General features: G+C 37.8%; 1 protein-coding gene across 3 annotated transcripts in view; it reads left to right on the forward strand.

Annotated features, from left to right (window-relative positions):
- The first annotated feature begins 1,126 nt into the window (after positions 1-1,126).
- The window catches only part of cacna2d2a (calcium channel, voltage-dependent, alpha 2/delta subunit 2a), a 236,788-nt gene continuing 212,536 nt past the window's right edge, over positions 1,127-25,378 (forward strand). For 2 of the 3 annotated variants that reach the window (XM_028447748.1, XM_028447747.1), the window contains exons 1-2: positions 1,127-1,549; positions 9,345-9,426. In XM_028447748.1, the coding sequence (XP_028303549.1) occupies positions 1,434-1,549; positions 9,345-9,426 (198 nt within the window). In that variant the 5' untranslated portion in view covers positions 1,127-1,433. The remainder of the gene's footprint in view (positions 1,550-9,344; positions 9,427-25,378) is intronic. The other variant, XM_028447746.1, reaches the window with a different exon arrangement.

Below are 25,378 nucleotides of genomic sequence, written 5' to 3' on the forward strand. Positions count from 1 at the left end.
GGTCGGCTATGATGTGAAGCATTTGATTCTGTTCATTTCATTTTTTGTAGTTTCACAATGTCGATCATTTAAAACAAAGAAATATACATTTCTCAGTAATGGTGGGGTGTTGAAATGTAATGAATTACTTTACTTCTTTCAAAACGTACTTAAGTACAAGTAAAATTACTGATTTAGAAATATACAGTAATGTGAATTACTTTCAACCGTTAGGCCATCGGATCCTGCACCAATTTCTCCTTTCAAGAATGCTATCGTGACACACAACAGAACCTTTGGGTAATATTAGATACATTCACACCATTAGATAATTAGTTTACCCATCCGAGGTGAGACAGATTTTCATAGTCAGGCATAAGTTACTTTTACCTCTGCTAATATGTCACATTTCCTGCACCTTTCCAAGTGAGGTGAGAAGATGTGAGAACCAACTATAGTGCATGAGGAGGGTGTAGCACACACGAAAACACAGTCAATGAAATCTTCCAGATCTATTGATGGATATATAGGTATTTATGGTGCACCCATGCAGGCAAATCCATGGGAAACTTCCTTTCTTCCCTTATACCTAACCTCTCTCAACTGGGCCAGATGTGCTAATAACTACGATATCTGTTTAAACTACACGGCTCCTCCACTATAAATTCCCCCCAAAAAAACACTGATTGCTTTCAGCTCTAGATCCTCCAGGATGTGGAGAGAGGACATCATGATGATGAGGAGGAGGAGGCCTGATGCGCGCCCCCGCCTGTCTGGCGGACGCAAATCGGCTGTTTGTAAAAGGAGGCAGGACCACTGGTGCCAACAGCTGAATCAAGTGACACTGATAGGCTGAGTTATGACAGGAAACAGCAGCTCTGGTTTCCACAAAATAAAAATCTGAAGATGGAAGGTTAAGGTTAAGTCATACACACTGTGCGTAAAACTGCGCTTTTTTTTTTTTTTCTTTCTTCAATAATCAATATTTCTAAAGGAACATTATCGCCATCAACTGTATGGATGATGCGGAGCAGTGAATGTCTTATTTTGGTGCTGCATTTTAAAGGATAGTGCGTTTTATTTTGAAATCAAGGACAGAAGTACCGTCGGTCTGGTCACGTGCAGCTTTACTTCTTGTGGTCGTTACATTGGATACGCTGTCAGAAGGAAGGAGCAAATGTGCGTTATAGGGTGAAGCAGGAGGGAGGACAGCGCGTGGGAACACAGACATACAGGAGCATCGTCCTGATCCTGATCCTGATCCTGAGTCCAGCTGCCAAAGCCTCTCCTCCGTGCGCGTCCATGAGACAGATTTCACTGCTGACTCAAGTGTCCGCCGACCATCACTCACTTTCCCTTTGGAAGCTCGGTTATTCTTAGCTCAGTGAGAGAGACACACAAGTCCTTCCGGTGCTTCTTTTATTTATCCCAGTTTCTTGAATATTTAATGGAAAATGGCGATCTGCGCGCAGTCGTGTGGTTTCCTCTGTGTCCTCACAATACAAACTCTTCTTCTCATCTGCGTCTCCACGCCGTCAGCCGGGACTCACCTTTTCCCTCAGCACTACACGTAAGTACCTTAGGCTGGGTTCTGTGGGTCGGGGGGGACGGGGGATGGAGCTGGGATACGGAGCGCAGAACTGGGACAGGTGTTCTCCGACAGACAGACAGACACACAGACAGGGCGCTGTTTGTTTTGTTACCTTTGGAACAAAACCGCTCCACTGCTTCCGTATCTGATCCTGGTCATTGTTTTTAACACAGCATCATCGCATCATGTTGGCTTTACCTGTGACGCGGATGCGTAAAGCGGCCGGTGCTTGTTTTTTCTAACTCTGAGTTGGATCAAGTAAAAAAAAAAAAAAAAAACACAGCGTTTTTTCCAGCAATGCGCGTTTAATTTATTTATTTTTATGAATAAAAATATAAACTTGGCTATCATCCTGTCAACACAACATATGGGGTCGTTTTTACTGCTGGGTTTAGCAGCGATCATGTGATCGTTAGTGACCCCGGTGTAAAAATGGAATGATGTATACTATCACCTACTATATATGGGCGAACTGCAATGATTTAACTATGAATTGGAAGCAAAGCATCCAGCTGTGTCACGCTGTGCACCTGTTGTAACCCTTTCCCCTGACATTGACTCTCTCATCCAGTGAAGGTGGCTCACCACCAGACTGGTTCACCGTGAAGGGCGCAACAATTCACCACCTGTGTCCTGTGTGCGCCCTTTAGATTTATCCCAACCACAGAAATTAAGTTCTCAAAAATGTTATCATAGATTAATTGGGTTTCTTTGTGCATTTTTACATGCGCACTAAAGGGCGTGTGTACCTACAAGGAGTAATACTGATCAGACAGGACTGTTCTCCCATAATATATTATACTATATATATCATTGCTCTCCCTTTTTTTTTTTTTTTGGTTGGTAAAAAAAAACAATATTTGCCTAATTGCCAAGGTGACTTTCAAAGATAAAATAAACCAGTTATCCTTTATCACAGTCACTGACTCAAAGCTACAATTAACTGGACCATTGATTTGATTACACAAGCTGTAAAAAGAAAAGTGATTTGGGTAATTTGCTCTCACCCCTGAGTTAAACTGCTCCTAAAACAGCATAAATCACCCAGTGTTTTTGGTATTTACTGTTTATGACCTTTAATTCCTCACCTCTATGTTTTTTAAATGAATGTTTAATGTTGTTAAAATAAGGAAATGCAGAATATTTCAGTCAAATGCAGGTGAAATGATTTCAAAACTAAATAGATGCTTTTGTGCACACAATTTGTTGAGAGCCGTGTCATGTGACGATATAAACACCATATAGGAAGAAAATTCATTTCGGTGCATTTCTTTTCTTTTTTTTTGTAATGTTTGAAAAGGATAAGTCACAGAAAATTGTTTCATTGATAATAATAGTCGACGACATGGAAAGGTTTTGGAGACTTGGAGCATCGGTCACCTTTCATGTGCCGAGCCATCAGGTGTTCTAAGTGCTCCTCAGAATGTGTTCACAAATTAGAAATTAAAGATCATTAGAAATTGTCTTATGAAGAAAAACGCACAAAGAATGAGGGTACACTAATCAATTTATTAACCTAGACAAAAATAGTAATACTGAACGGCCGACATCCCCTTTAACTTTGCCTTATTTGTTCGAACATATAGAGCCTATATTTCTTTATTTGAGAACATTGGTTTCATTGTTCAAGGAAAGTAAATAAATAGGCTCACACAATGTTTCAAAAATCACAAGTAGAAAAAGTTTGTGAGGAGTTTTGTTGCCATAATGAGAAGCACAATCCCAAACGTTACTGGAAGTGAAACTATTTTCTTTATGTGGCCACAGAACCTTTTAAGAGTGCCTGCTGTCACTCCAAGCGCCGTGGTTGACCAGATATACTGTACACTATTAACTCCAATAAGGCAGAACTGAGCTTGGATCTCTTGGACGAAGAATTACTCAGGATGCGTTTTAGCAGTTAATTGTTCAATGAAGAAATACAGACATCTGTTTAATGATTAAGAAATGGTCATTGTGGCAATCCACCTGTCACCCTTTTAATAATAATCATAATTCATTTTATTTAAAAGCACCTTTCAGGCCACCCAAGGACACTTTACAATAAAAACAGAGTGATAAAAACAGTGCAATACATTAAAAACAGTAAATACAGAGAAAAGAAAGGCAATGAAAGTGATATTAGGATGATCATTTACAGAGGGTGGGTGGATTGAAAGAGATGGGTTTTTACGTGACTTGAGGGTCAATCGGGTGTTTTTAAATATTGAAACTGTTACTATTTATCTTAGAATCTTTCAGTAGTTGACTCGACTACAACAATAAGTACTCCTACATGGCACAGTTTTACTGGTTTCTATCCTGCAATCCAACAACAGTCCAACATTTTATGTTAGTTAAAAACTAGTTGTTTTTTTCTTTAACCCATAATCCCTCCTATGTTTTATTGTACAGCACTTTGGTCAAACTTTGTGTTTAAACGTTCTTTATAAATAAACTGGAATAAGTGATGCCACTGTTATTTTAATGTGGGAAGTCACCACACCTTTAAACACGTGAATGTAACACCAAAACTAATCTGGCTTTAGGAAAAGATGGACAAAACTTTCATCATGCCTGAAATAAATCTTGTTATTAAGCCATTAACTCAATTTTATCATTGTTGACCTGGAAGTCTCCGAAGCCCCTGGGAGTGGCCGATGCATTAGGCTAGCTTAGCTTGTTGCTCAGACCTGAGAACAGCTTTTGAAACACAAAGTATTGCTCTGGAGAAATTATGTTGTATATTTATATGATTGTTAATGTTGTGTTTCTTTGTCAGGTGTCCTGAGACACTTCTAAACTCCTTTTGTCGCTTAAATATTTCATCCATGGCATTGACCTGATTGCACACATTTCTCTTATACGCTGCAAATCTTAGAATCATAGTCTCTATTGGCTTGTACTGAACAGTATATTTGTCACATGGCTTATCCCTATCTTACCATCATATATTTTTTAATTCACCATAAGTATCAAATTTTTCTAAGGTGTTGATTTTTTATTTTATTTTATTTTTTTTTACCTTAAACTTCGCTGTCATGGTACAGGCTCATATAAAACTATTACTCTAAATACTGTACTGGTATCATGTAAGCCGACGATATTCAATGATATTCCACAATAATACAATGTGAAATGCGTTAAAATGTTTATAGTGACAGCAGTTATATGACGAAATTAAACATTTTATTCACATAACTGATGCGTCAGAAGCAGGAGAGAATCTTTAAAACTACAGCTTTTATGATCGGTTTCCAGGCAATACGGTCAATTTGAAGCAAAAGTGATTTAAGAAAGTTAAAGTGGTTACTGTGCCATGAGGCCTATTGATGCAAATGAGGAGTGATGATTACCTAAAGTATAGTCTGATGAAACGCACTGTGGCTCCAAATGATGAATAGATCATTCTAATAGAGAGGAGTCAAAGCACACAATAAATGGCAGGTTTCTAGGGGTCGATGTAGAGACAGACATTTGTAATACTTGCTAATGATAATACTAGTGTGTGTGTGTGTGTGTATATATATATGTAAGAATCATTATGCTTTGTTAGATCTAATATAGGACTTTTTTAATTGAAAGAAACCTGTTGCCCTTGACATTTAGATACAGGGTGCCAATTGTGGCAGTACTCGTATTACACTTGATCACAACACTTCGTTGTAAAAAGTAGCTTGTTGTCGGGCCTTCTGTAACGCTCCATGATGACACGTTATTAGGTTCACGTGTGTTGGAGCTGAAAGACATTTAAAACGTTCAGGGGTTAGATGTAGAACTTACAGGTTTCTTTTTTTGTTACAGAGCTGCTTAAGATAGAGCTGGGCAATATATCAAGATATATGGAGTTTTCTATTTTGGAGATATGCAAAATTACAATATAGATATATATATTATAGCTTATTTTAATGTGAAATACTTGTTATGTTGTTGTTAGGAGTCGCTGCTTTCAATACCTCTCAGAACAGCCTAAAAAGCACAGTTTCATGGATTGCTGAGTGCGTTCTAAGGCAGACCTTCCCCTAAACAAGCCACACTATAGAACTCACTCACACGTGCTGTCCCTTAGAGGACAAAAAGACTAAAGTGGCACATTTTGTGCAGCTCTTTGTTTGCAAGTGTGGCTTTTGGATCATCAACTTTAACCCAGAATTGTCTTTTTGGTCGGACTTGATTTGAAATAAAATTATCAAGATTTATATCACATGTCGCTATTCTGAGAAAAAATATTGCGATATGAATTTTGGTTCTAGATTTAAAAACTGGTGTCCTCGATAGACTTATGCTGCATGTCTGCATGAAATCTGGCCCACCTCAGATGGGTGAACTAGTTATCTAACGGTATGAATGTATTTAATATTACCTAAAGGTTCCATCGTGTGTCACGATGACGTTCTTGAAAGAAGAAATTGGTGCAGGATCCGATGGCAAGTACTCACATTACTGTAATTGAGTACTTTTCTAAATCAGTAATTTTTACTTAAGTACATTTTAAAAGAAGTAAGTAATTAGTTACATTTCTACACCCAACCGTTACTGAACAAATTACTATTTTTTTGTTCTAAAATGATCAACGGACATGGTGAAACCACAAAAAAATGAAATGACCAGACAACAATCAAATGCATCACATCATAGCCGTCCAGTCAGATTAAACGTAATGCACAGCGCCAAAACAGCATTGAATGATGGTTATTTTCTCAGTTTTAAAGTTAATAAATGTGGTAATACTTAGAGCCTAAATTTTAAATTAAATTCATTGGTGTTATTTTATTTAAAAAGAAAATTGTACATTTTGACAAACCTTTTATTTTATACAGATGCCTTTGTGGAAAATAAATCAAGTTTAAATTGTGCAACATTTGGTCTTTTCCTTTTTAAGTTTATACATGAGATGATTACTATATGCAAGGGAACTGTGGCAAGATTTATTACCAACAATAGATGTGGGGGGATGAAAGTAACTACTAGCTTTGAGTACTATTTATTTGAGCTACTTTTTACTTGTACTTGAGTACTTTATGTATGACTTACTTGTACTTCTAGTAGGATATATCAGTACTCTTTATCCTTTGGCTGATGGCCTAAGGGTTGATAGTATGTCATAAGGTCTTTTAAATGCACATCCTGTCAAAAAGCTGAATGGATGTCACAGATGTATGCGTGTGTGTGCAGTAGAAGAAGAAGCCTTCTTGTCTCTGGAACTGAGATGTCGCCTCTCACTGCTAGTGTCTCTATAGCCACAGTAAAGTGTCACAGTCCTTGCTTTTTTTGCACACCAGCACCTTGTTGTTCTTCCTTAGAGGCCCTTAGTGCTTACTCCTAACCTTGTTCCTGAGAAAATCTTGTGCTCGCACACTTTAGCCCTACGTGTTTACTGTGCTGCTGCTCCCCTGATGAGGCTCGCTTTGGCTTGGTAATCACGCTGAGCGCTGTCACCGCTCTGCAGATTTGTGCGATTTAATAAATCTGTCTTCCCTCTTGTCTACTGAGCAGATCTGACATTTAACGATGAAATTTGTCTCCTTCGTTATATTAAAAGACAAACGACTGTGTTGTCATGCTGTTGATGCTGTTAGTGATTAGCTATCTGCAGGCTGCTGAGAGGGAAAGGTTGGCTTGGAATCAGTGATCATCTGGTGAACACATGAAAGATATTATTCATCTGATAGCGGAGGGATGAGCTTTTGAAATGTTTCTCTTTTTCTTTTAAAGAAGAAATTTGTATTAACTGGATTATTTTTCGTGATTAATGTTTGGCTTGTTGGCTACTGCTGTTGCTTGAAGAGTATTTAAACCCCTAAACCACTTTTTTTTTCTCTGCTGATTAAAAGTATATTTGGGTGTGACGTATTTCAATTTGTCATGTTTTATTGTAAAATGTACGAGTGACTGTCCTCTATGGGTTGAAATCAGGTTATTACAATTGATTGTTGCTATTGGCTGAGAACAAGATCATGTGATGTTTTGGGACCATCACAAACAAGCACTGTTAGCCCCGCCTCTTTTATAAAAACTAGCACCTGTGGGCTCTACAATCTGTGGTGAATAGGTTGGATTGAGAGAAGAGTTAATAGAGGTATAGTGAGTAATGAGTAGCGAGGTAACATGAAATAGATTGTTCTTTGGGGATTTCATAGTATAGACTGGGCGTGTCTTAATTGCTCCTGGAGCCCCGCCCATAATCAAGGCATTTTTTAAAATATCCCTCCTCGTGGCAGGTCAGGAGAAAGCAGGGGTTTAAATACTCTTTAAAGGGCCCATGTTACGCTAAACCGACTTTTCTGTGCTTTAAACATGATAAAAGTACTATTAGGGCTTCATACACATGCTCGAAATGTTTTTTTTTTCATTGATTCCCTCAATCATTAGTTAGAGGGTGATTTTCTCCTTTCTTTCTGCAGGGTGAGCCCAAACACCTCACTCCAATTTGATGACGCGTTCCCACTTTGATGACGAATTTAAGACGGCACTGAGCTGGAGAAGCCGCACCTCCAGGAAACTCTCTGTCGTGATTGACATGTAATCAGACACGCCCACGAAGATGAGCTTTTCATCATCCTTCGCGCAGTGCTATGTATGTACCGGCGAACGCCCCGCCCCCACGCACTGTCTCATGTTTATAAAGCAGCATGAGCTCGGCTACAGAGTGGGTGGGAGGAGGGCGGGCCGTCCTCTGGCCCTACGTCACCGTGCAGGGGGGAGGAACTCAGTGTCCTGTCTGTAGACACGCCCACTCATGAATATGCATGAGAAGGATGCAAATCAGCCTGTTTGTGTAGAGTTGCTCAGAAAGTGACTTTTCAGAGGCTAAAACTCTGAAAAACAGGCGTGTTTGGGAAAATAAACCTCAAATGCTATGTTTTTGGGGTTCTTAGAACAAATGGAGATGGGTGAAAAATAGCATGACATGTGACCTTTAAAGTAAAAATCTGGATCCTTTAAGTCACATGTGTCAAACTCATGGCTTGGGGGCAGGAAAAAGTAAAAATTAGAGAAAACATGAATTATCGTGTAAATGAAACTCAACTCTCCTGGTGCTTATATCACATGATTACAGTTATTTTTTTTATGTTTAACTGTTGAAAAAACCTAAAAATTCTTACAAAATTCTTAAATTTTCCTCAAATTGACATAATATTTCTCTTAATTAAATATTCATTTTTCACAAAATTAAAAAAAATGTAATCCTTTTGGGACTGACATCTGTCACTTATTGCCTGGATATTGTCGGTTTTTTACATATTTGGTATTTTATGTATACATAGAAGTGCAAACTAGGGCACAATCATGTTGAAATCACTTGAGATCAAACTGCTCCGTATTTGGCCCCTGAGCTAAAATGAGTTTGACACCCCTGGATTAAGTCATTTGCTTCTTGCTGGTAGAAAGACAGTGATGAGATGCAACTGTTTCAAGCCTTAATTCCCAACATGGCTGTGAGATCTGCTCCTGCTTAGATAGCACTTCTGCCCAACCTCAGCGGTTTGTATCACAGAGTCACTGTTTCCTGTTGAGCCAACACATTTGTTTCCATATGCACGGTGGGATGGTAACTAAAGGTGCTGATGATGAACAAGCCAAACATTTTGCAGAGATGGGACAGGGATGTCAAAAACCACATCTGGGATGGTGGAAGCAGATGGCCAACAGAAAAACCAGTGCTCAGAAACGATAAATAAACCAGTTACACAAATGCCGTGATGGTATAACACAATTATAAATACAGTGAAGACAAGCTTATTGATGATGTCACTGGTTCCAGGTTAAATGTGTTCCTTTTTTTCCCTTCCAGAATGATTCACTGGGCAGGACGCATTGAGAAGGAGCTGGAGAAGGTTCTGCAGCACGTCACTGGGACTCAGCAGATGAGATTGGTAAGGTGACGTCACACTCGCATGTGACACCCAGCAATTTTGCTGCATTATTAATCAGCAGCGTTTTACTGGGCCAAGTTGTGCAACAGAAGTGTGAGTGTGTTTCTCGGGCAGCTTGTTTCTAGGACAGAACAGAACATTGCGCTCTTTGTGCTATAGATATTACATCTGTTTTAATCTTGAAAATAAAACCCAATTAAGTGTGTTTTTTTTCCTCTAGATCCATTTTTTGAATGATATGATTGAGATATCATACATTTTGGATAATGTGCAGTCTGTGGGCTTATTATCCATTATAATAACTCTCCTATTATCATCAAAACACATTTGAACCTTGGGGTCAATCTGACCCAGGGCATATTTGCCACCAGAAAATGTTTCTCAGAAAATGATTGACCAAGATTTTATGTCAGGCACTTTATTTGTTCAATACATAAATAACCCTTGATAATGAAACCTTGACCCGTGCTCTAGCGCCACCATCAGGTAAAACCTTCAGTTTTAGAGTTGGTGTATCTTGACATTTTTTTCTAATTGTGTTTGCTGTAGGGTGAACACTAATGAGAATGCTTCAATGTCAAGGTCCTCCTCTACACAGCTAAAACAGCTTGGGAAACTGACCCCAGAGGAACACCAATGCATGCAATGTGTGTTCAGAATATTGAAAAAAATATCATCATGCAATTTTATGCTTAATCAATTGTACCCATCAAATTAGGAAAAGTCATGAAATATGAAGCAAAAAAAGTCAACTATTATTGAATAGGGTCAATTTGACCCCAAGGATAATAGGAGGGTTAAAAAAAACCTAGGGATTTAAACAGTTTGTGTGGATAAGGCAACCTGATTCAATATCATATGGACAATTATTTTTGCTTCATTACTGATCAACTTTAGCACCAGTTCTGTAAAGGAGGTGTCAGGAAGGAGCCCCAAACTTGTGACCTCAGATCACTGTAATTAGGATAATTCAAATTCTTCAATCTCTCCAGGTTGTCTGGCCAGAACAATGAGAAAGACAGGATTCACACTCATGCAACTCTTTATTGCCAGGTTGCGATGGTGCTGTACATGATGTTCACGTTGTTCATGTTTCTCCCCAAATGGAATAAACAATAATGAGTGCTGGTTACTAAGACTAATGATATAATAAGAATTGCTAATCAGTTAAATGACTCCTACTCTTATCAATGATCCCTTCATGAAGTGTCACACAGACACAAAACCTAAATATACGTCTACCTTAGTTTACACTGTAAGTAGTTGTTATAGTAACTCTGTAACACCCCAAAACTACAAAACCGGATTTAATTAGGCTCGGCAAAGAAAGGGTTAAATTTAGCTGAACGCTGGCAAATGGCTGAGATGCCTGCACGCATCCACGTGCATCACACGGGTAGAGTGAAGCCTGCACATTAACAATATGCTCACAAAGAAACACGGTGAATACTGTAAATAAACTACACTAAACAATAGACAGGCAATACACATGACATGAACTTACATTCTCATGGATGCATGAACACATGAATGAAGAAGAAAGAGAGGTTATTCCGTGAAATTGCTGGAAGGATTGAACGTGTTGATACCTGCGCACTGACTAGCCTGAAAGTTAGGACGGAGGATACTGACTCCTGATTGGTGGAGAGAACAAGGAAGTGAATTGTGATTGGTTGCTAAGCTGTAACAAGGCAGGGCTCTTTACATAGATATATGAGAATAGAAAGTGAAACTAAGATAAACTAAATTATACTTTGCGATATATTCTGAAAACACACTAAATTTGACCCAAATCAGAACCTTGTTAACAAGTTCCGTGTTAAAATAAATGATAGGCTTTAATTAAAATCGATCTAAGTATTTGTCAAAGGTTTGAACGTGAATCTCAAAACAATGTATTTTAATTTACAGTTGACACATAAAGTTAAGTTGGTTGTGACATTGCCTTTTTGTGCCAGATTGGTTGTGCATCACATGTCTAGTGGCTCAGCAGATGGTCGAGCTTAGTGTGATTGACATTGTTTCATTATACTTTGCCGTGTGTGTATGCATTTCGTGCTTCCAGCATTTGTATTGTACTGTGAGCTAAGTGCTTGATTATTACTGTATGGGTGACTGTGATTCAGCCAGCTGCTAAGATGCCTGTGGCTTTAAAGCAGCTAGTAACAGTGGATAGTGCGATTGCTGTTGATATCCTGGTGATGGTGAAGGATCTCAGAGAGATGGGCTAACAGGAATTGTGAGAGCAATGACCGTTAGTAATTATCAGACAAACATCAAGTATACAATGTGGAGAGACAACAAAAGTCTGTGTTTATTCAGCCCAAATTGTCTCTAATGCTTATTTACAAAGTAGACTTTTCAGATGTAGTTAAATGTTGCATTTAACACTGTTACATCCTACTGTTTGGTAAGATCCTTTTGCAAGCTGTAAAAATGACATTGTTAATCTTGATTCAGGCAAGCTCTGAAAATACCATGTAGTTTTTTCTTTACTAGTGGTTCCCAAACTTTTTCTGTTGCACCCCTTTGAAGAATAAAACATTTTCAGGGCCCCATCATCACAACAAAATGGGTAAAAAACGTTACATTTATTGAAAAAGGTCAAAATTGTGATTCTTCAAAACTCAGAAAAATAACACAAAATGTGCAATTACATACTTTAAAATAGTAATAATAGAGTTGTTTGAGTGCAAAAAAATAGATTTTTTTTAATTCATTTCTTTTTTTTTTTTTTTAAACCATTTTTCATGCTCAATGACCCCTGCCCCCCTTCAGAGAGCACATGTCCCAGTTTGGGAACCACTGAGCTAATGGAAGAAAATAAAAATGAATCTTTTCCACAGAATGTTAAGGCAAAATAAACATTTCCCACAATCATGTGTTTGTTTTAACAGACTGATAACATAGTGACTCATTGGAGTTCTGAGAAGCACAGGCTGTGCAAAGGTCAAAGGTTATGGGGTCATATCCCTCGTTGCATACACATAAACAAATCACAGTGGAATTTCCGTTTCCTCCACTAAAAGAAAACACAAATTATTTTAAGTGGTTTGTTTAAAAAACTTTTTATGGCATTGATTCATGCTGTAAGTGACTTTTGGAGGTCACCTTTGAACATTATAAGCATTAAATTATTTGTGGCATATAGTGCACCCTATCAGAACTCAGAGCCAGTATTATGAAATTTATGAATAGTTAATAAATGAAAGTTGAGGTCCCTTATTTGTTACACAGCATCTTACAGAGATTTGGTCATCTAATAGGTTGATTTCATGTTACGTCACATTGCTGCATTGCGAGATTCAGATGGAGGGCAGGAAGCTTGAGAATCTGTCGTTCACAAAGGGGATTAATGTAAAAAGCTCACAGAACAACGCCGTAAAAAGTGGATTTTAAACAGTGATAGACCGATACATCGGCTGGCCGAAATGATCGGCCGATTTTTGAGTTTTTTACAAGTATCGGCATCGGTCGATGTGGGCTGCTGCGTTCGCCGATCCCCATTATTTACAGAGAGCAGAAATATTTACTTGTTCTTGTTCTACATCACCTGTTTTCCATATTTGTTAAATATTTTTTACTTCTCGTTCTACCTCACCTTTGTTAATTTCAATAAATGTTCCTTTTTTAAAAAATGGGACTCGTACCATTTCTTATAATCATTGTGTAATTTTTATTACGTAAATTAAGGGAGCAAAAGTAGTATCGGGTCCAAATCTTGGCTCAAGAAAATCGTCATTCTGTATCGGTCATTGGCTAAGGCTGATGGAAAAAAAATCGGTATTGGTCTATCCCTAATTTTAAACTTACGTCTGTGGTCGGGAGGAGCAGAGTCTGCTGATGTCCGTGTCTGTAGCGACCACATCGTCAGAGGTATGTTAGCGAGCTAACTTTGTTTTTGTGGTTGTGTTTATATAGCATTAGGCTGTCGTTAAATGCTCATTTACTAAGTAATGATTAAGTTACCAGTAATCTAATATGGACTTCATTAGGACTTTTAGGCTGCCCTGCCCCCTGCTAATTCTTTCTTTCACCCCTGCTGCACACTGCGCACAGTAAAAGCTGAACCCTCTAATGCTATTTCACTACATGTCATAAAGAACTATTCAGTACTTTATGACATGTATATATGTATGTGACAAACAAACCTCTTGTATCAGGCTAACGTCGTTTTTAAGATGTTTTTCATGTTTGTTTACATTAAAGTCATAGCTGCTAGCATCTTAACACATAAAATAATAAGACCAAACGATAATCATTGCGGAGCTGTTTGGTACCGGGGTTGTTGACCCACCCGCTCACAAAAAAGTTATATTCCTCCATACTTTTATACTGTATGCTTTGATCTGCTGTTTGGTGTTGTAGGACGTCTGAAGAACCAGATATTTTGTGATATCAAGGAGCTGCTCAGACCCTCGTCGGCAAATCTTTAGATTCTGTTGAAAACTCACTCATCTTCATGAGATACGGGTCAAGCCCAACATGTTTGTAATTAATTGTTTGTATCTTTGTCTTGAAATTGGATCTAAATCAGTACATTACGGACTCTGCACCGATTTCCTCCATAGCTGTATTCTCCATTTTTACTTCCTGCCCTCTGTCTTCCCTTTGCGCATCATCATAATCACGTGACTGAAACCCAGCTATAGAAGAGGGTGAAACCGCAGACACGTGGGGGGAAAAAACAAAAATCAAAATAGCTGGGACTGTTGAGATGCAGTATCGGTGAATGTTTTTATTCATGGTATTGCGATGGATGCAGTTACTGCGTTCTCTGATGAAAACACATCAGTTAGAAAAATATTAAAACCTCTAGAGCAGTGGTTCCCAACCAGGGGCACGTGTACCCCTAGGGGTACTTGAACACATTGAGGGGGGTACTTGGAATAATTGATGAATCTATTTCCAACATGCTGAGTCATTTTTAAGCCTATTTCAGACACTGTACATGCTCATCCAACAGCTTTTCCACCAGTTGACAATAAATGGCATTAATGGAATAAACAATATTGTGGCATTAATATCCTACTGAATTGTTACTAACATGTTATGCACATTACAAAAAATTGAGGTAAATATATTCTCTGCTATACAATAATTGTAATGCACAAATTGATATTTAGTGTGCGTTAAATGTACAGGTTGACATTTTCAAGCTATTAACAACATGTAAATAAAACAAGAAAGGTTACTAAATTGGAGTTCTCCTAATCTGAAGAGAGGCCCTGAGGGGGTACATGAGACAAAAAAGGTTGGGAAACACTGCTCTAAAGGACCAAAGAACAACTAAAAAGTGTGGTTATAATATAGTGGTTCCTTCACTTGTATTTAATAACCTACAGTGGTTCATATCATGAGTAAGCATAACCAGAGTTTGCAAGGGCTCAAAGGGAGCATTGCTCTCCTAGTGGTCAAAAGTTTTCATTACAGTTTTTCCAATTTAATTCAATTTTTTTTTTTTTATAAAATGGCTTTTTGCTACTTTGATTCTAACATAGTACATTTAGTTTAATGTTACAGATGTTAGTTCTACCTCAGGTGTGTTGTAAATGTTTTCAGTGAAACGGCCCCAAATTTTTGAGACTTTGGGTTGGTTCTTCTTCTGTTGTGCGATTCTTCTTTACAATCTAAATGGTGAAGCAACACTGCGCCCAGCAGTTAATGTATGGTACTGCAGCAAAAATGAAGCAGAGAAAGCTGCCTCCGGTCTGATTTTATCATGAATTTACATTAAAGGACATGTAAACGCACATTTTTTGCCGTCAACATTACCAATTATGCTACTAATAGTTTTAGCATTATTATATACTAGTACAGGGCCCGTGGGAAGTATGCAGTCATGTGGGAGCATAAGGGGTATATTTGCGGGTGCAATTTTCCTGGTTTAATTCTATGGGACATGTGCATGACTTCATCATCACTTTTATATTTTTTTGTTTGGTGTATTTTCTGTAACGTATGTCTTTTGGAGTCATGTGTTATGTATCTTTCTGTTGTGTTTTTGTCTATCAGTAAGGTTGTATTGGTTGCTTGGTCCGTCTGAGTCCTATGTTATTGTTAGGTCTGTCTGCAGTAATTACAACACATCTGTCACTATCAACCTGGTTGCTCTTTAGCTGTTAAGTCTGCTTTGTGTTTAGTCTGTTTGTTTGGCGCTAGCAGCATGGCTAATGCTTGCTCCTAGCATCATGCAGTACAGGTCGTCTACATTTTACATTTCCATCTTCTGTTGCGCAACGCTTCATAACCCACTCCTGCATTGGCATTTGTTTTTTTTTATCGTTTGTCCACCAACATAAAATAAATAAAACAGCTCCGACAGTTGGTCTCAGAGTCTGTTACTATCACAGTCGATACATCTGATTGATTCTTCCTGTTGTCCAATCTCAATTAGCCTCAAGTGGTAGGTTATATATCTTATCTTTTTTGAAAATATGACACATATACAGTAGCTGACTGATTCTGAACCTAATGAGAGCTAAATCTCAGTTGTGATCTTGACATGATGTAATTAACATGTGTGGATTCCATCTCATTAATATCACACATTTTTCCCCCCCGTACGCTAAACCCTGTGAAGCTGTCGAGCTGTGATATCTGCGTCTGTAATATTTCGTGTGGGATGTCCATAAGGCTTGTGTTGTGTGTGAGTGTGCTGACCTGAATGTGTGTGTGCCGACAGGGTGTGGAAGAACATTTATCATTGCCCAAAACAAGAGTCGTCACAGGGTGTGCTAAATGGCCCAGTATGCCTAGAAAAGCCATTTTCTAAATGGATGCCTCTGTCTATAAGTGTGTCTGATAGAAATCTTTCGGGGCTATACCGGCTGTTAACAAGATTGCCTCCTCCTGCTCCTCCTTTCTTTTCATGCATAGTTTATTCTAGCGGACAAAAAAAAAAGAAAATTGTGTGCAAATTATTTTTGAGTTGACTATACATGAAAAGACACGGGGGAGCTAAGTTGAACATAATGTCTTCTACTCAGTTCCAGGGTTGTACGCTTTCTGATGTGAGGTAGCGAACTAGACAAGTATATACTAGAATGGAACAGCATAGAAAAAGCACATCATTTTAATTTGTTAGAAATGTAATATTTTTTCATACAATTTATTTTATCACAAGTTAAAAAGATCTCAGAAGGGGAAAAAAAGGATATTGGTTTTTGGCGCCTGTAGCCATGTTTTAATATACTCTGGCCAGTTTTGGTCAAGATGTTTCTTCTGCCTGGGGGAGTGAGAGGAAGATATAGACTGAGTGATGTATCGGAGGAGTTGGGAGTTGGAGAACCGAGTGTAGAGTGCGGGGATAGACAGAGAGGGTGGCTTTTAGAGCGCGAGAGGGGCGATGAAGAATTGACAATTGGGATGGATGTTCATGCAGTTCTTTGAGTATATTTAGACTCAAACTACTTAAGATGGATGAAATGATGGAAGGGAAGAACTAGAGTGGGTAAATCTGAACAGACTGACGATGTTTATACTCCTTTTCATTTCCGTCATTCTCTATGCTGCTGTGTTGATGAGGACACTTATTGTTTTGGTTGTCTCAGGCTTATTCAGAGCTCTATGAAGAAGTACATATGGGGCGGTGTTCGTACACCCACATACGCTCATTACAGAAGTTTGAACAAAGATAGAAACACTTATCTATTTATAGTTCATGTGACATTAATTTTGAGAAAGACTGAGCTTTAATGACTAGATGTGGGAATATTGTGTCTATTTCTTCCTTTCTTGGGGTTCTTGTAGGGCTGCACGATTATGGCCAAAATGATAATCACTAGGGATGTAACGATTAATCGTAAGGCAGTTAAAAATCGATTCATAGGTATCACGGTTGAAAATTGAATCGCAGTACTTTTTTTAATATATTTACCCTTCTCTTGTTAAAATGCTGAGGCGGCGGGCGGAATCTGCTACTACTTTCTTTCTGGCCGCTTTCTACTCTTAAACATGTTCATAAATGATTCCTTACCCCTTTAGCACCGAAAGAATATCTGTAACATTACGTGAATATCTGTAAAAGTCACGTTTTTCTATTAGCTCTGTCTGCTAGCATAGCATCTCTTCTTCACTGTTAGAATAACTGCATGCCAACCGACCACTGGGTTACCAGCTCCTTCTGCTGGTCCAAACAAATGTTTGACGTAAATACAATGCAGACATTTTTTTTTTTTTTTTAAAGTCCAATTGTTAAGTCACAAAATACATTTTCAGTTGCACTTTTAAAAAGAAAAACGATTATGCAGTTTTGTATTGTTTATTATGGAACCAGAATTTAAATTAATAGGCTTCTTCTTCATTTGTATTATTTTTTTTTTTTAAATTTCATTCAAGATTTATTTTTAGTTAAATTGTATTGTTTTGAATAGTTTATCAAGAGATGCTTTTGACAATGAAAAATCAAAGGAATTAGTACAGTATTTTCTAAATAAAATAAACGAATATTTTTCAATCATTATTTGTCTACAGGAGGACTGAGATAATGCAGAATTTGAATCTGACTGTAGAAGAGCTGAGCGTAAATGGAGATCAACAAAACTCCAAATTCATCTAGAACTGTCTGCGAAAATTCAATGATGGCTTGTTCAAAGCAAGGCAGCAATACTTTTCTGAAATTATTGCCAAAAATGTCAACAACTCTCGCACGTTGTTTTCTGTAATTGAAAAGCTCACAACCCCCCCAGATCAGATAGCCCCTGAATTACTGTCAGCTGGAAAATGCAATGAATTTGCTGTATATTTCAATGAAAAAATACAATCAATAAGGTCAAACATCAGAACAAACCAGCAAAATCACAAAAAGCTTGAACAGCTTCAACCACTGAGGGATGAGTCAACTACAATGTTAGAGTTTATTACAGTGAACCCAAAAAACAATAGAGGAGACTGTTCAGCAGCTGAATCCATCAACGTGTTGCCTTGACACAATACCCTCAAACTTCTTTAAAACTGTTGTAAAGTCAATTGTCACTGATTTGTGTCAGATAATTAACTGCTCATTCCAATCAGGCACCGTACCAAAATCCCTGAAAGTAGCTGCTGTGAAACCGCTGTTAAAAAAGAGAACACTGGATGCCTCTATACTGGCTAACTATAGACCAATCAGCAACCTTCCATTCATGGCCAAGATCATTGAGAAGGTGGTCTTCAACCAACTGAGTCAATTCTTAACATTCAACAAAATATTTGATAAATTTCAGTCAGGTTTTCGTTCTCATCACAGCACTGAAACTGCTCTTATCAAAGTGATCAATGACATAAGGTTGAACACTGATTCAGGAAAAGTATCTGTTCTCATTCTGTTGGATCTAAGTGCTGCATTTGACACTGTAGATCATACAATTTTGTTGCACAGATTGCAACATGGGTTGGACTAAATGGAAAAGTAATGCAATGGTTTAAGTCATACTTGAGGAGCGAAGCTATTTTGTAAGCATTGGAACTTTGAATCTGACAGATTACCAATGTCCTGTGGGGTTCCTCGGGATCTGTTCTTGGACCCCTTCTGTTTAAACCCTTACATGCTTCCTTTTGGACAAATTTTACAGAACTGTAAGGTTGATTATCAGAGCTACGCAGATGACACACAACTATATCTATCACTGAACCCAGATGACCATGGTCCAATTGAGGTGTTGTGTGACTGTTTAGAAAAAATAAACTGCTGGATGAGTGAAAACTTCCTTCAACTAAACCATGACAAGACGGAGGTGATTGTCTTTGGTAACAAGGAAAAGAGGACTGCTGTCAGCAATTATCTTGAGTCTCGATCTTTAAAAGCTAAAGACCAAGTCAAAAACCTTGGTGTTCTGATTGACTCAGATCTTACATTCAGCAGTCAGATCAAATCTATCACAAAAAACAGCTTCTACCACCTAAAGAACATCTCCAGAGTGAAAGGTTTAATGGCTCAGAAAGATCAGGAGAAACTGGTCCATGCTTTTATCTCCAGCAGACTGGACTATTGTAATGGTCTTCTGACAGGAATCCCCCAAAAGAGCATCAAACAGCTACAGCTGGTTCAGAACGCTGCAGCTCGGGTCTTAACCAGAACAAAGAGGTCAGAGCACATTACTCCAGTTTTAAAGTCTTTACACTGGCTCCCAGTCAGCCTCAGAATAGACTTTAAAGTTCTGCTGCTGGTGTATAAATCTGTGAATGGGTTTGGTACAGAATACATCAGTGACATGTTAGTCAGGTATGAACCCAGCAGGTCTCTCAGATCTATGGACACAGATCAGATAGTGGAGCCAGAGTTCACAGTAAACATGGTGATGCTGCTTTTAGTTGTTATGCTGCAAAGAAGTGGAACAAACTGCCAGCGGAGCTGAAGTCAGCATCACATGTGAACATTTTTAAATCAAAGTTAAAGGCACTTTTTTTCTCTACTGCATATGATTGAGAGAGAGATTTTTTGTCATGTTGTTGATGTAATGATGATTTTACTGATGATTTTAATTGATTTTACTGATGATTTTAAATGTTCTTATTGATTTTACTTGATGATTTTAAATGTTCTTATTGATTTTTAAACAATTGAATGTTTTATCATGTAAAGCACATTGAGTTGCCTTGAGTATGAAATGCGCTATATAAATAAATTTGCCTTGCCTTGCCTTACAGTCCCATTTTGTAAATAAATTGTGAGAGAATCGTATCATGAATCGAATCGTATCGGGAGTCGAGTGAATCATTACATCCCTTATAATCACGATTATTTTTTATCAATATCGTAACCATGATTATAATCATGTAGGGCTGCACAATTAAATCAAATTTTAATCTTGATCACGATTTTGGTTGCCATGATTAAATTAACTTGATCGTCTACAGTATTTAGATTTAAAATAGGCTCTGCACTCTGTAATAGTATATTTATTCAGTTAGCCTTTGGTACATTTTAAATTTTTGGGCTCATTTTAAAATCATGTTTTTATTATAACTCTATTTCAAAGCTTAATTTTGCACTGTCAACTGTACACCTATTGTTTGTTAAAGGTAGTGCATTAAAAACACAGATGTTTCCCTAATATGTTAAATAATTGTGGTTATATTTGTGATTGCAATATTGATCAAATATAATTTTTGGCCATAATCATGCAGCCCTAAAATCATGATTGTCAATCATGTTAGGGAAAAATCTGTTCTTCTTTTGCACTACTTATTAAAAAACAATATATGAACAGTTTACTGTGCAAAAGGAAGCTTCAAATAAAATTTTATACTAAAAAAAAAGAAATTAACCCAAGAATTAAAAATGTACCAAGGACTAATTGAATAAATACACTATTACAGAGTGCTATCTCGAAATGCAACTCATTGGAAACAATTACAGCTCTCATCAATCCCCCAAATGACTCAAGCTGCTGCTGACTAATGGTTGAGAAAGTGCCTGATCAGATATGCAGCAGAGCACATATTTTAAACGTAAATATCGCAGACGATCAGGTTAATTTAATTGTGGCAACCAAAATCATGATCACAATTAAAATTTGATTAATTGTGCAGCCCTCGGTTTTTGCTCTCTTTGCTCTTTACTGTGTTTGGATGTGTGTGTGTGTGTTGTGTGTGTGTGTGTGTGTGTGTGTGTGTGTGTGTGTTGTGTGTGTGTGGTGTGTGTGTGTGTGTGTGTGTGTGTGTGTGTGTGTGTGTGTGTGTGTGTGTGTGTGTGTGTGTGTGTGTGTGTGTGTGTGTGTGTGCTGGGTGGTCTCCTTTCACACTCAGCCTGCTGACCACATGCTGTCTGCAGGTTTATCTCAGTCCACCACTGGCTCCCCTGCCTCTGCTTCTCTTTAGTGCTCACATGCTTACTGTCTGTGCAGTTGTCTATTCTTTCTGCTGTTCACATTATTGGCATCTCTAGTTGAGTTTGATCACAGCGGTTGTTTTTCTCTTCTTCAGAGAGTGCAGGCAAACAACATTTCAAAGAGCTCTCCTGTTTGTCCCACATTCTCTTTGCCCCCCTCCCAAAAGTGATGTGGTGGATTTAGTTCGATATTACTGACTGTTCAATTTTTATAATGCTAGACATCTCCCTTTACTCTAAGTGACTCAGCCCCCTTGCTCTTTTTTTTTTTTTTTTTTATAAGCTGATCTTAGCCTCAGCTCTCCTGCCCCGCCTCAGTGTGCTAATCCATCAGTGCACTATTAGGTGAGGGCTGATCAGTGCCATTTTGTTTCTTGATTTAATAGCCCTCTTTTCAGCTGTCGGCAGTTTACAGAAGAGTTGGAGTGCCCCCCTCCCATCCTTCTTGGTACGAGTAGTTACCTTTAAAGGAAAGAAGGAGCACTCAGATGGTCTCTTTGTTCTCCGTGGCGCCCTGTCTCCTCAAGCCTGGTCAAACCAACAGCTTCTTGTTATCAGCAGGCTACATGTGCAGAAGAGCTTTTTATATCCACATTGGCTGGCAGTGGCACATATTAGTGTTAATAATGGTTTAGTCTTCTAAAATCTTTATTATCCATATGTCAAGCTATGAATACCGGTGTTTAATCACAGTCCTTTTCAAATGTCTAACAGCAGGTGAACATGTGCTGCCAAGTTTACTTTGGAAAAGATATTGAGAGCTATTACGATTAATTATAAAGCTAAAGCAGGAATTTTCAAAGGATCTCTTATGGATACTATAAATTAGAGCAATATTAGAATGACTGCATAGTTGTGGTGTTGAAGTGTTTTACAATACAGGTTTGTCCCAGTAAGCTGAGTAATGTTCAAATTTGGGACACAAGTGCAGTGAAGTCCTCTGAGCATCACACATGAATACATCCAGCAACATGGAAACAATGGATGAGGTGATGTTTATGGACTAGTGTTCTTGCTTCTGTGGTGCATTGCACAGCAATAGCAATTAAAAACAAACAACAAATGTTCCAGAGGAAGCTGGAGGTAACACTGCCAAACTCTACCCAATACCAGGAAATCAAATTCCTGCATTCAGATAATGACAAAATGGTGCACTACAGCGCCCTGTGTAACATTTTGATGCTTTTCCAGCCTTGATTGAATGGTAACATTGCGTGTCACGGAAAATGGTTGGGAAAAAAAAAAAAAAATTACCTTAAATTGAAAAAGCTATATGACACGTTTTGTTTTATTTATTATTATATTTAAAATTGGGCCCCAACATGACAAGGAAATGATTCACATGCATGTTTTGGGGCAATATTTTGCATTTATGAACTATTTTTCACTAGAAACGGGTGAGTGAATGTCTTGAAAATATGACAAAAGGGAGAATATATGCAATTCCACCCATATTCCCATTTAAAATGTTGCTGTCCTGTGATTGAAAATGCATGCAGAGCTTCATCTGTAGTGTGTTTTTAATGTCTAGTAATGAACAAGTGGTTCAGATTATTATGGCTCTGGTACAAAGACAAGTTTAGCTCTTGGTGTATTAGAGCAAAAGGGGTTTTGTGAATAACGTTTTGGTACCATATCACGCATTTCCATTATATATTTTTTTCAGTCAAAAGAGTGATTAAGAATTAGCAACGTGGCTAGCCTAGCTCTAATTACATAATCTACGTGATTTAAGCATACCTATCTTGTTTTTGTAAAATATCTGAAACATACCCGTCACGTACTGAGTTTACCTCCATACTGAGATTATAACCCTAACCCAATCCAATAAACAAATAAAACACGTGTCCATTCACTTTGGAAACAAAAATGAATTTTTTTTTTTTAGCAAAATTGATTTTCGATAGTGCGCATGTGCGTGCATGCGCATATACAATCTCAGTACGATGTGAACTCAGTACATGACACCGTTATACATTTTTAATTTGATAACAGCAGTTGACTCTATTAGCCCTATTTAGCATGTTTATTACATATTTGGGAAGTGGATGGTCCTGTAGAGAAATCCAAATAGGGAAAGATGATGAAACGGTAAAAAGTGTAAAGCTATGGACATGACCTGGAAATGGTTATACTCTGGAAAGAATATCGGAGGCCCTAGTAATTAAATAGACCAGGTAATAATAGTACAAAGCACTTAAAAAATGTAAAGGCAGAAATAAAATGTCTGTCTCATGCAGAAAAATCTGCATTGAATAGAGATACAGTAAGTGAAAATACTCTTAGAACAATTAAAACTTAAAAGTCTTACTTATACATGCGTAAACTATGCTTTTTTTTAGCAGGTGTTCTTAACTCATGAGTCAGGACCCAAGGTTTTCCCTGTGTTTGTATGTTTTCTCACAGTACACATGTTGTTGGACACCCTGGTTCCCTAATACAGCCTTACTTACAACATACTGGTTATTCGTGAGTTTTCTAATCAGTGTGTACCAGTGATTATTAGGGATGCACCAAAATGAAAATTCTAGGTTGAAACTGAAAACCAAAATGAGAAAACCAAGGCCGAAAACCAAAACATTGAAATAATTAATGTGCAAATTATTTCTCCTATTGCATTTAAAGTTTTTGGCCAAAAATGACCCAAAAGTGCATTTCCGGAATTTCAGTGCATCACTAGTGATTATCCTTGTCTGTGATGAATTGGTTACTTGTGAGGTGTTGCCTGCCTCAATTAGGCTAGGGCGGTGTTTCCCAACCAGGGGTAACGCGTACCCCTAGGGGTACATGAGCACATCGCAAGGGGTACGTGGAAAAATGAAGAATTTAATTCCAAGATAATAAAAAATACTCTGTCATTTCACACGTCCATCAATAAAATGGTACGTGTGCTCTATGGCTTGTTTTTAAAGTTTAAATGCCTGTTTAAAGGAGACATTTTCAAAGAAGCTCCTTTTGTGGTAAATGTAATAAAAGTTATAAATAACACAGGCAGGTTAATTATTTATGTATTCATTTATATTGCTTTTTTTTTTTCTAATTTCAACTTTATTATTTTTCTTTAATAACAATGTAATCATAATTAATTAGTATTAACATTACAAATGTTTACTATAATATTTCTTATATTAATCTTTTTTTTTTTTTTTGCCTTGAATGCAACATAGTTTTATGTTTAATTTGAGTTAAATAAGAAGATAATGCCTGAATATTACTTGTTCAATTTAATGTGTTCGTCTACAGCTGTGAAGCTGTCAGAGGGAGATGGCTAATGTTGTCACTGCCGCAGATGTTTTGTCCCTTTGTCTCTGTTACTCTGCATTAATCTTCATTGTGTGTGTTCTTTAAAAAGTGTGCAATGTAGATTGTTTGTTTGTCTTAAAAAGTAAAATACTTTAGTGTCCCTCCCCCCAGTGTTTCTTGCTATGTGTGAAGGTTTTGGTCCCAGAGGTTTTCGCTACCCTCCCTCTACCTTCGCACCCACCTGCTCGTCTCTGTGATTGATTAGTCACAGTTCTGAGTTACTTTAATTGGCTTTTCTCAGAGGTGGGTGTTCTCAAATGCAGAACCTCTGTTGCATTCCCGGAAAAAAGGCTTTAATTTCGATCATGTAGGCAGCGAGGACAGTCTCCTTTGAAATTGGTTTTCACAAGTCCCAACCCACAAACTTTCAATTCTGTGCATCAGTGTCTTTAGTTTTTTTGTCCACTTTCTTTTTTTCTTTGCAAAAGCTGGACGTATAGACCTTCCTCCCCTTCACAATCTATTAATCATCCTTTTTTTGATTGCAGCTGGACGCTCCCTCATCTCTGCCTCTAGTCTACTTCCTGCGGCTTTATTCTTTGATGGGATTTGTGCTTTATCGCTGCAGTGGCTCTGCCAGCTATAAGCATCAACCACCATATGCTACATATACAGATAATAACTGTGTGCACATGAATGTAAAAATAAAATTACAGTAGATTTTTAATTTTTTTGCGATTTAAGTCTAATTAATTCAGTCTCTATTGCAGGAAATATTTTCACAAGCGTTGTTTGTCTCTTAGCAGAATTGTGTGAACACTTTGTTTATTTTTTTAATGTGGGTGCCCATTTGGACCTACTGTATCGTTTATGGGAATATCATTTCTTCCAAGTCTT

This window comes from Gouania willdenowi, chromosome 5 (genome assembly GCF_900634775.1).
Source record: "Gouania willdenowi chromosome 5, fGouWil2.1, whole genome shotgun sequence".
Taxonomy (NCBI): domain Eukaryota; kingdom Metazoa; phylum Chordata; class Actinopteri; order Blenniiformes; family Gobiesocidae; genus Gouania; species Gouania willdenowi.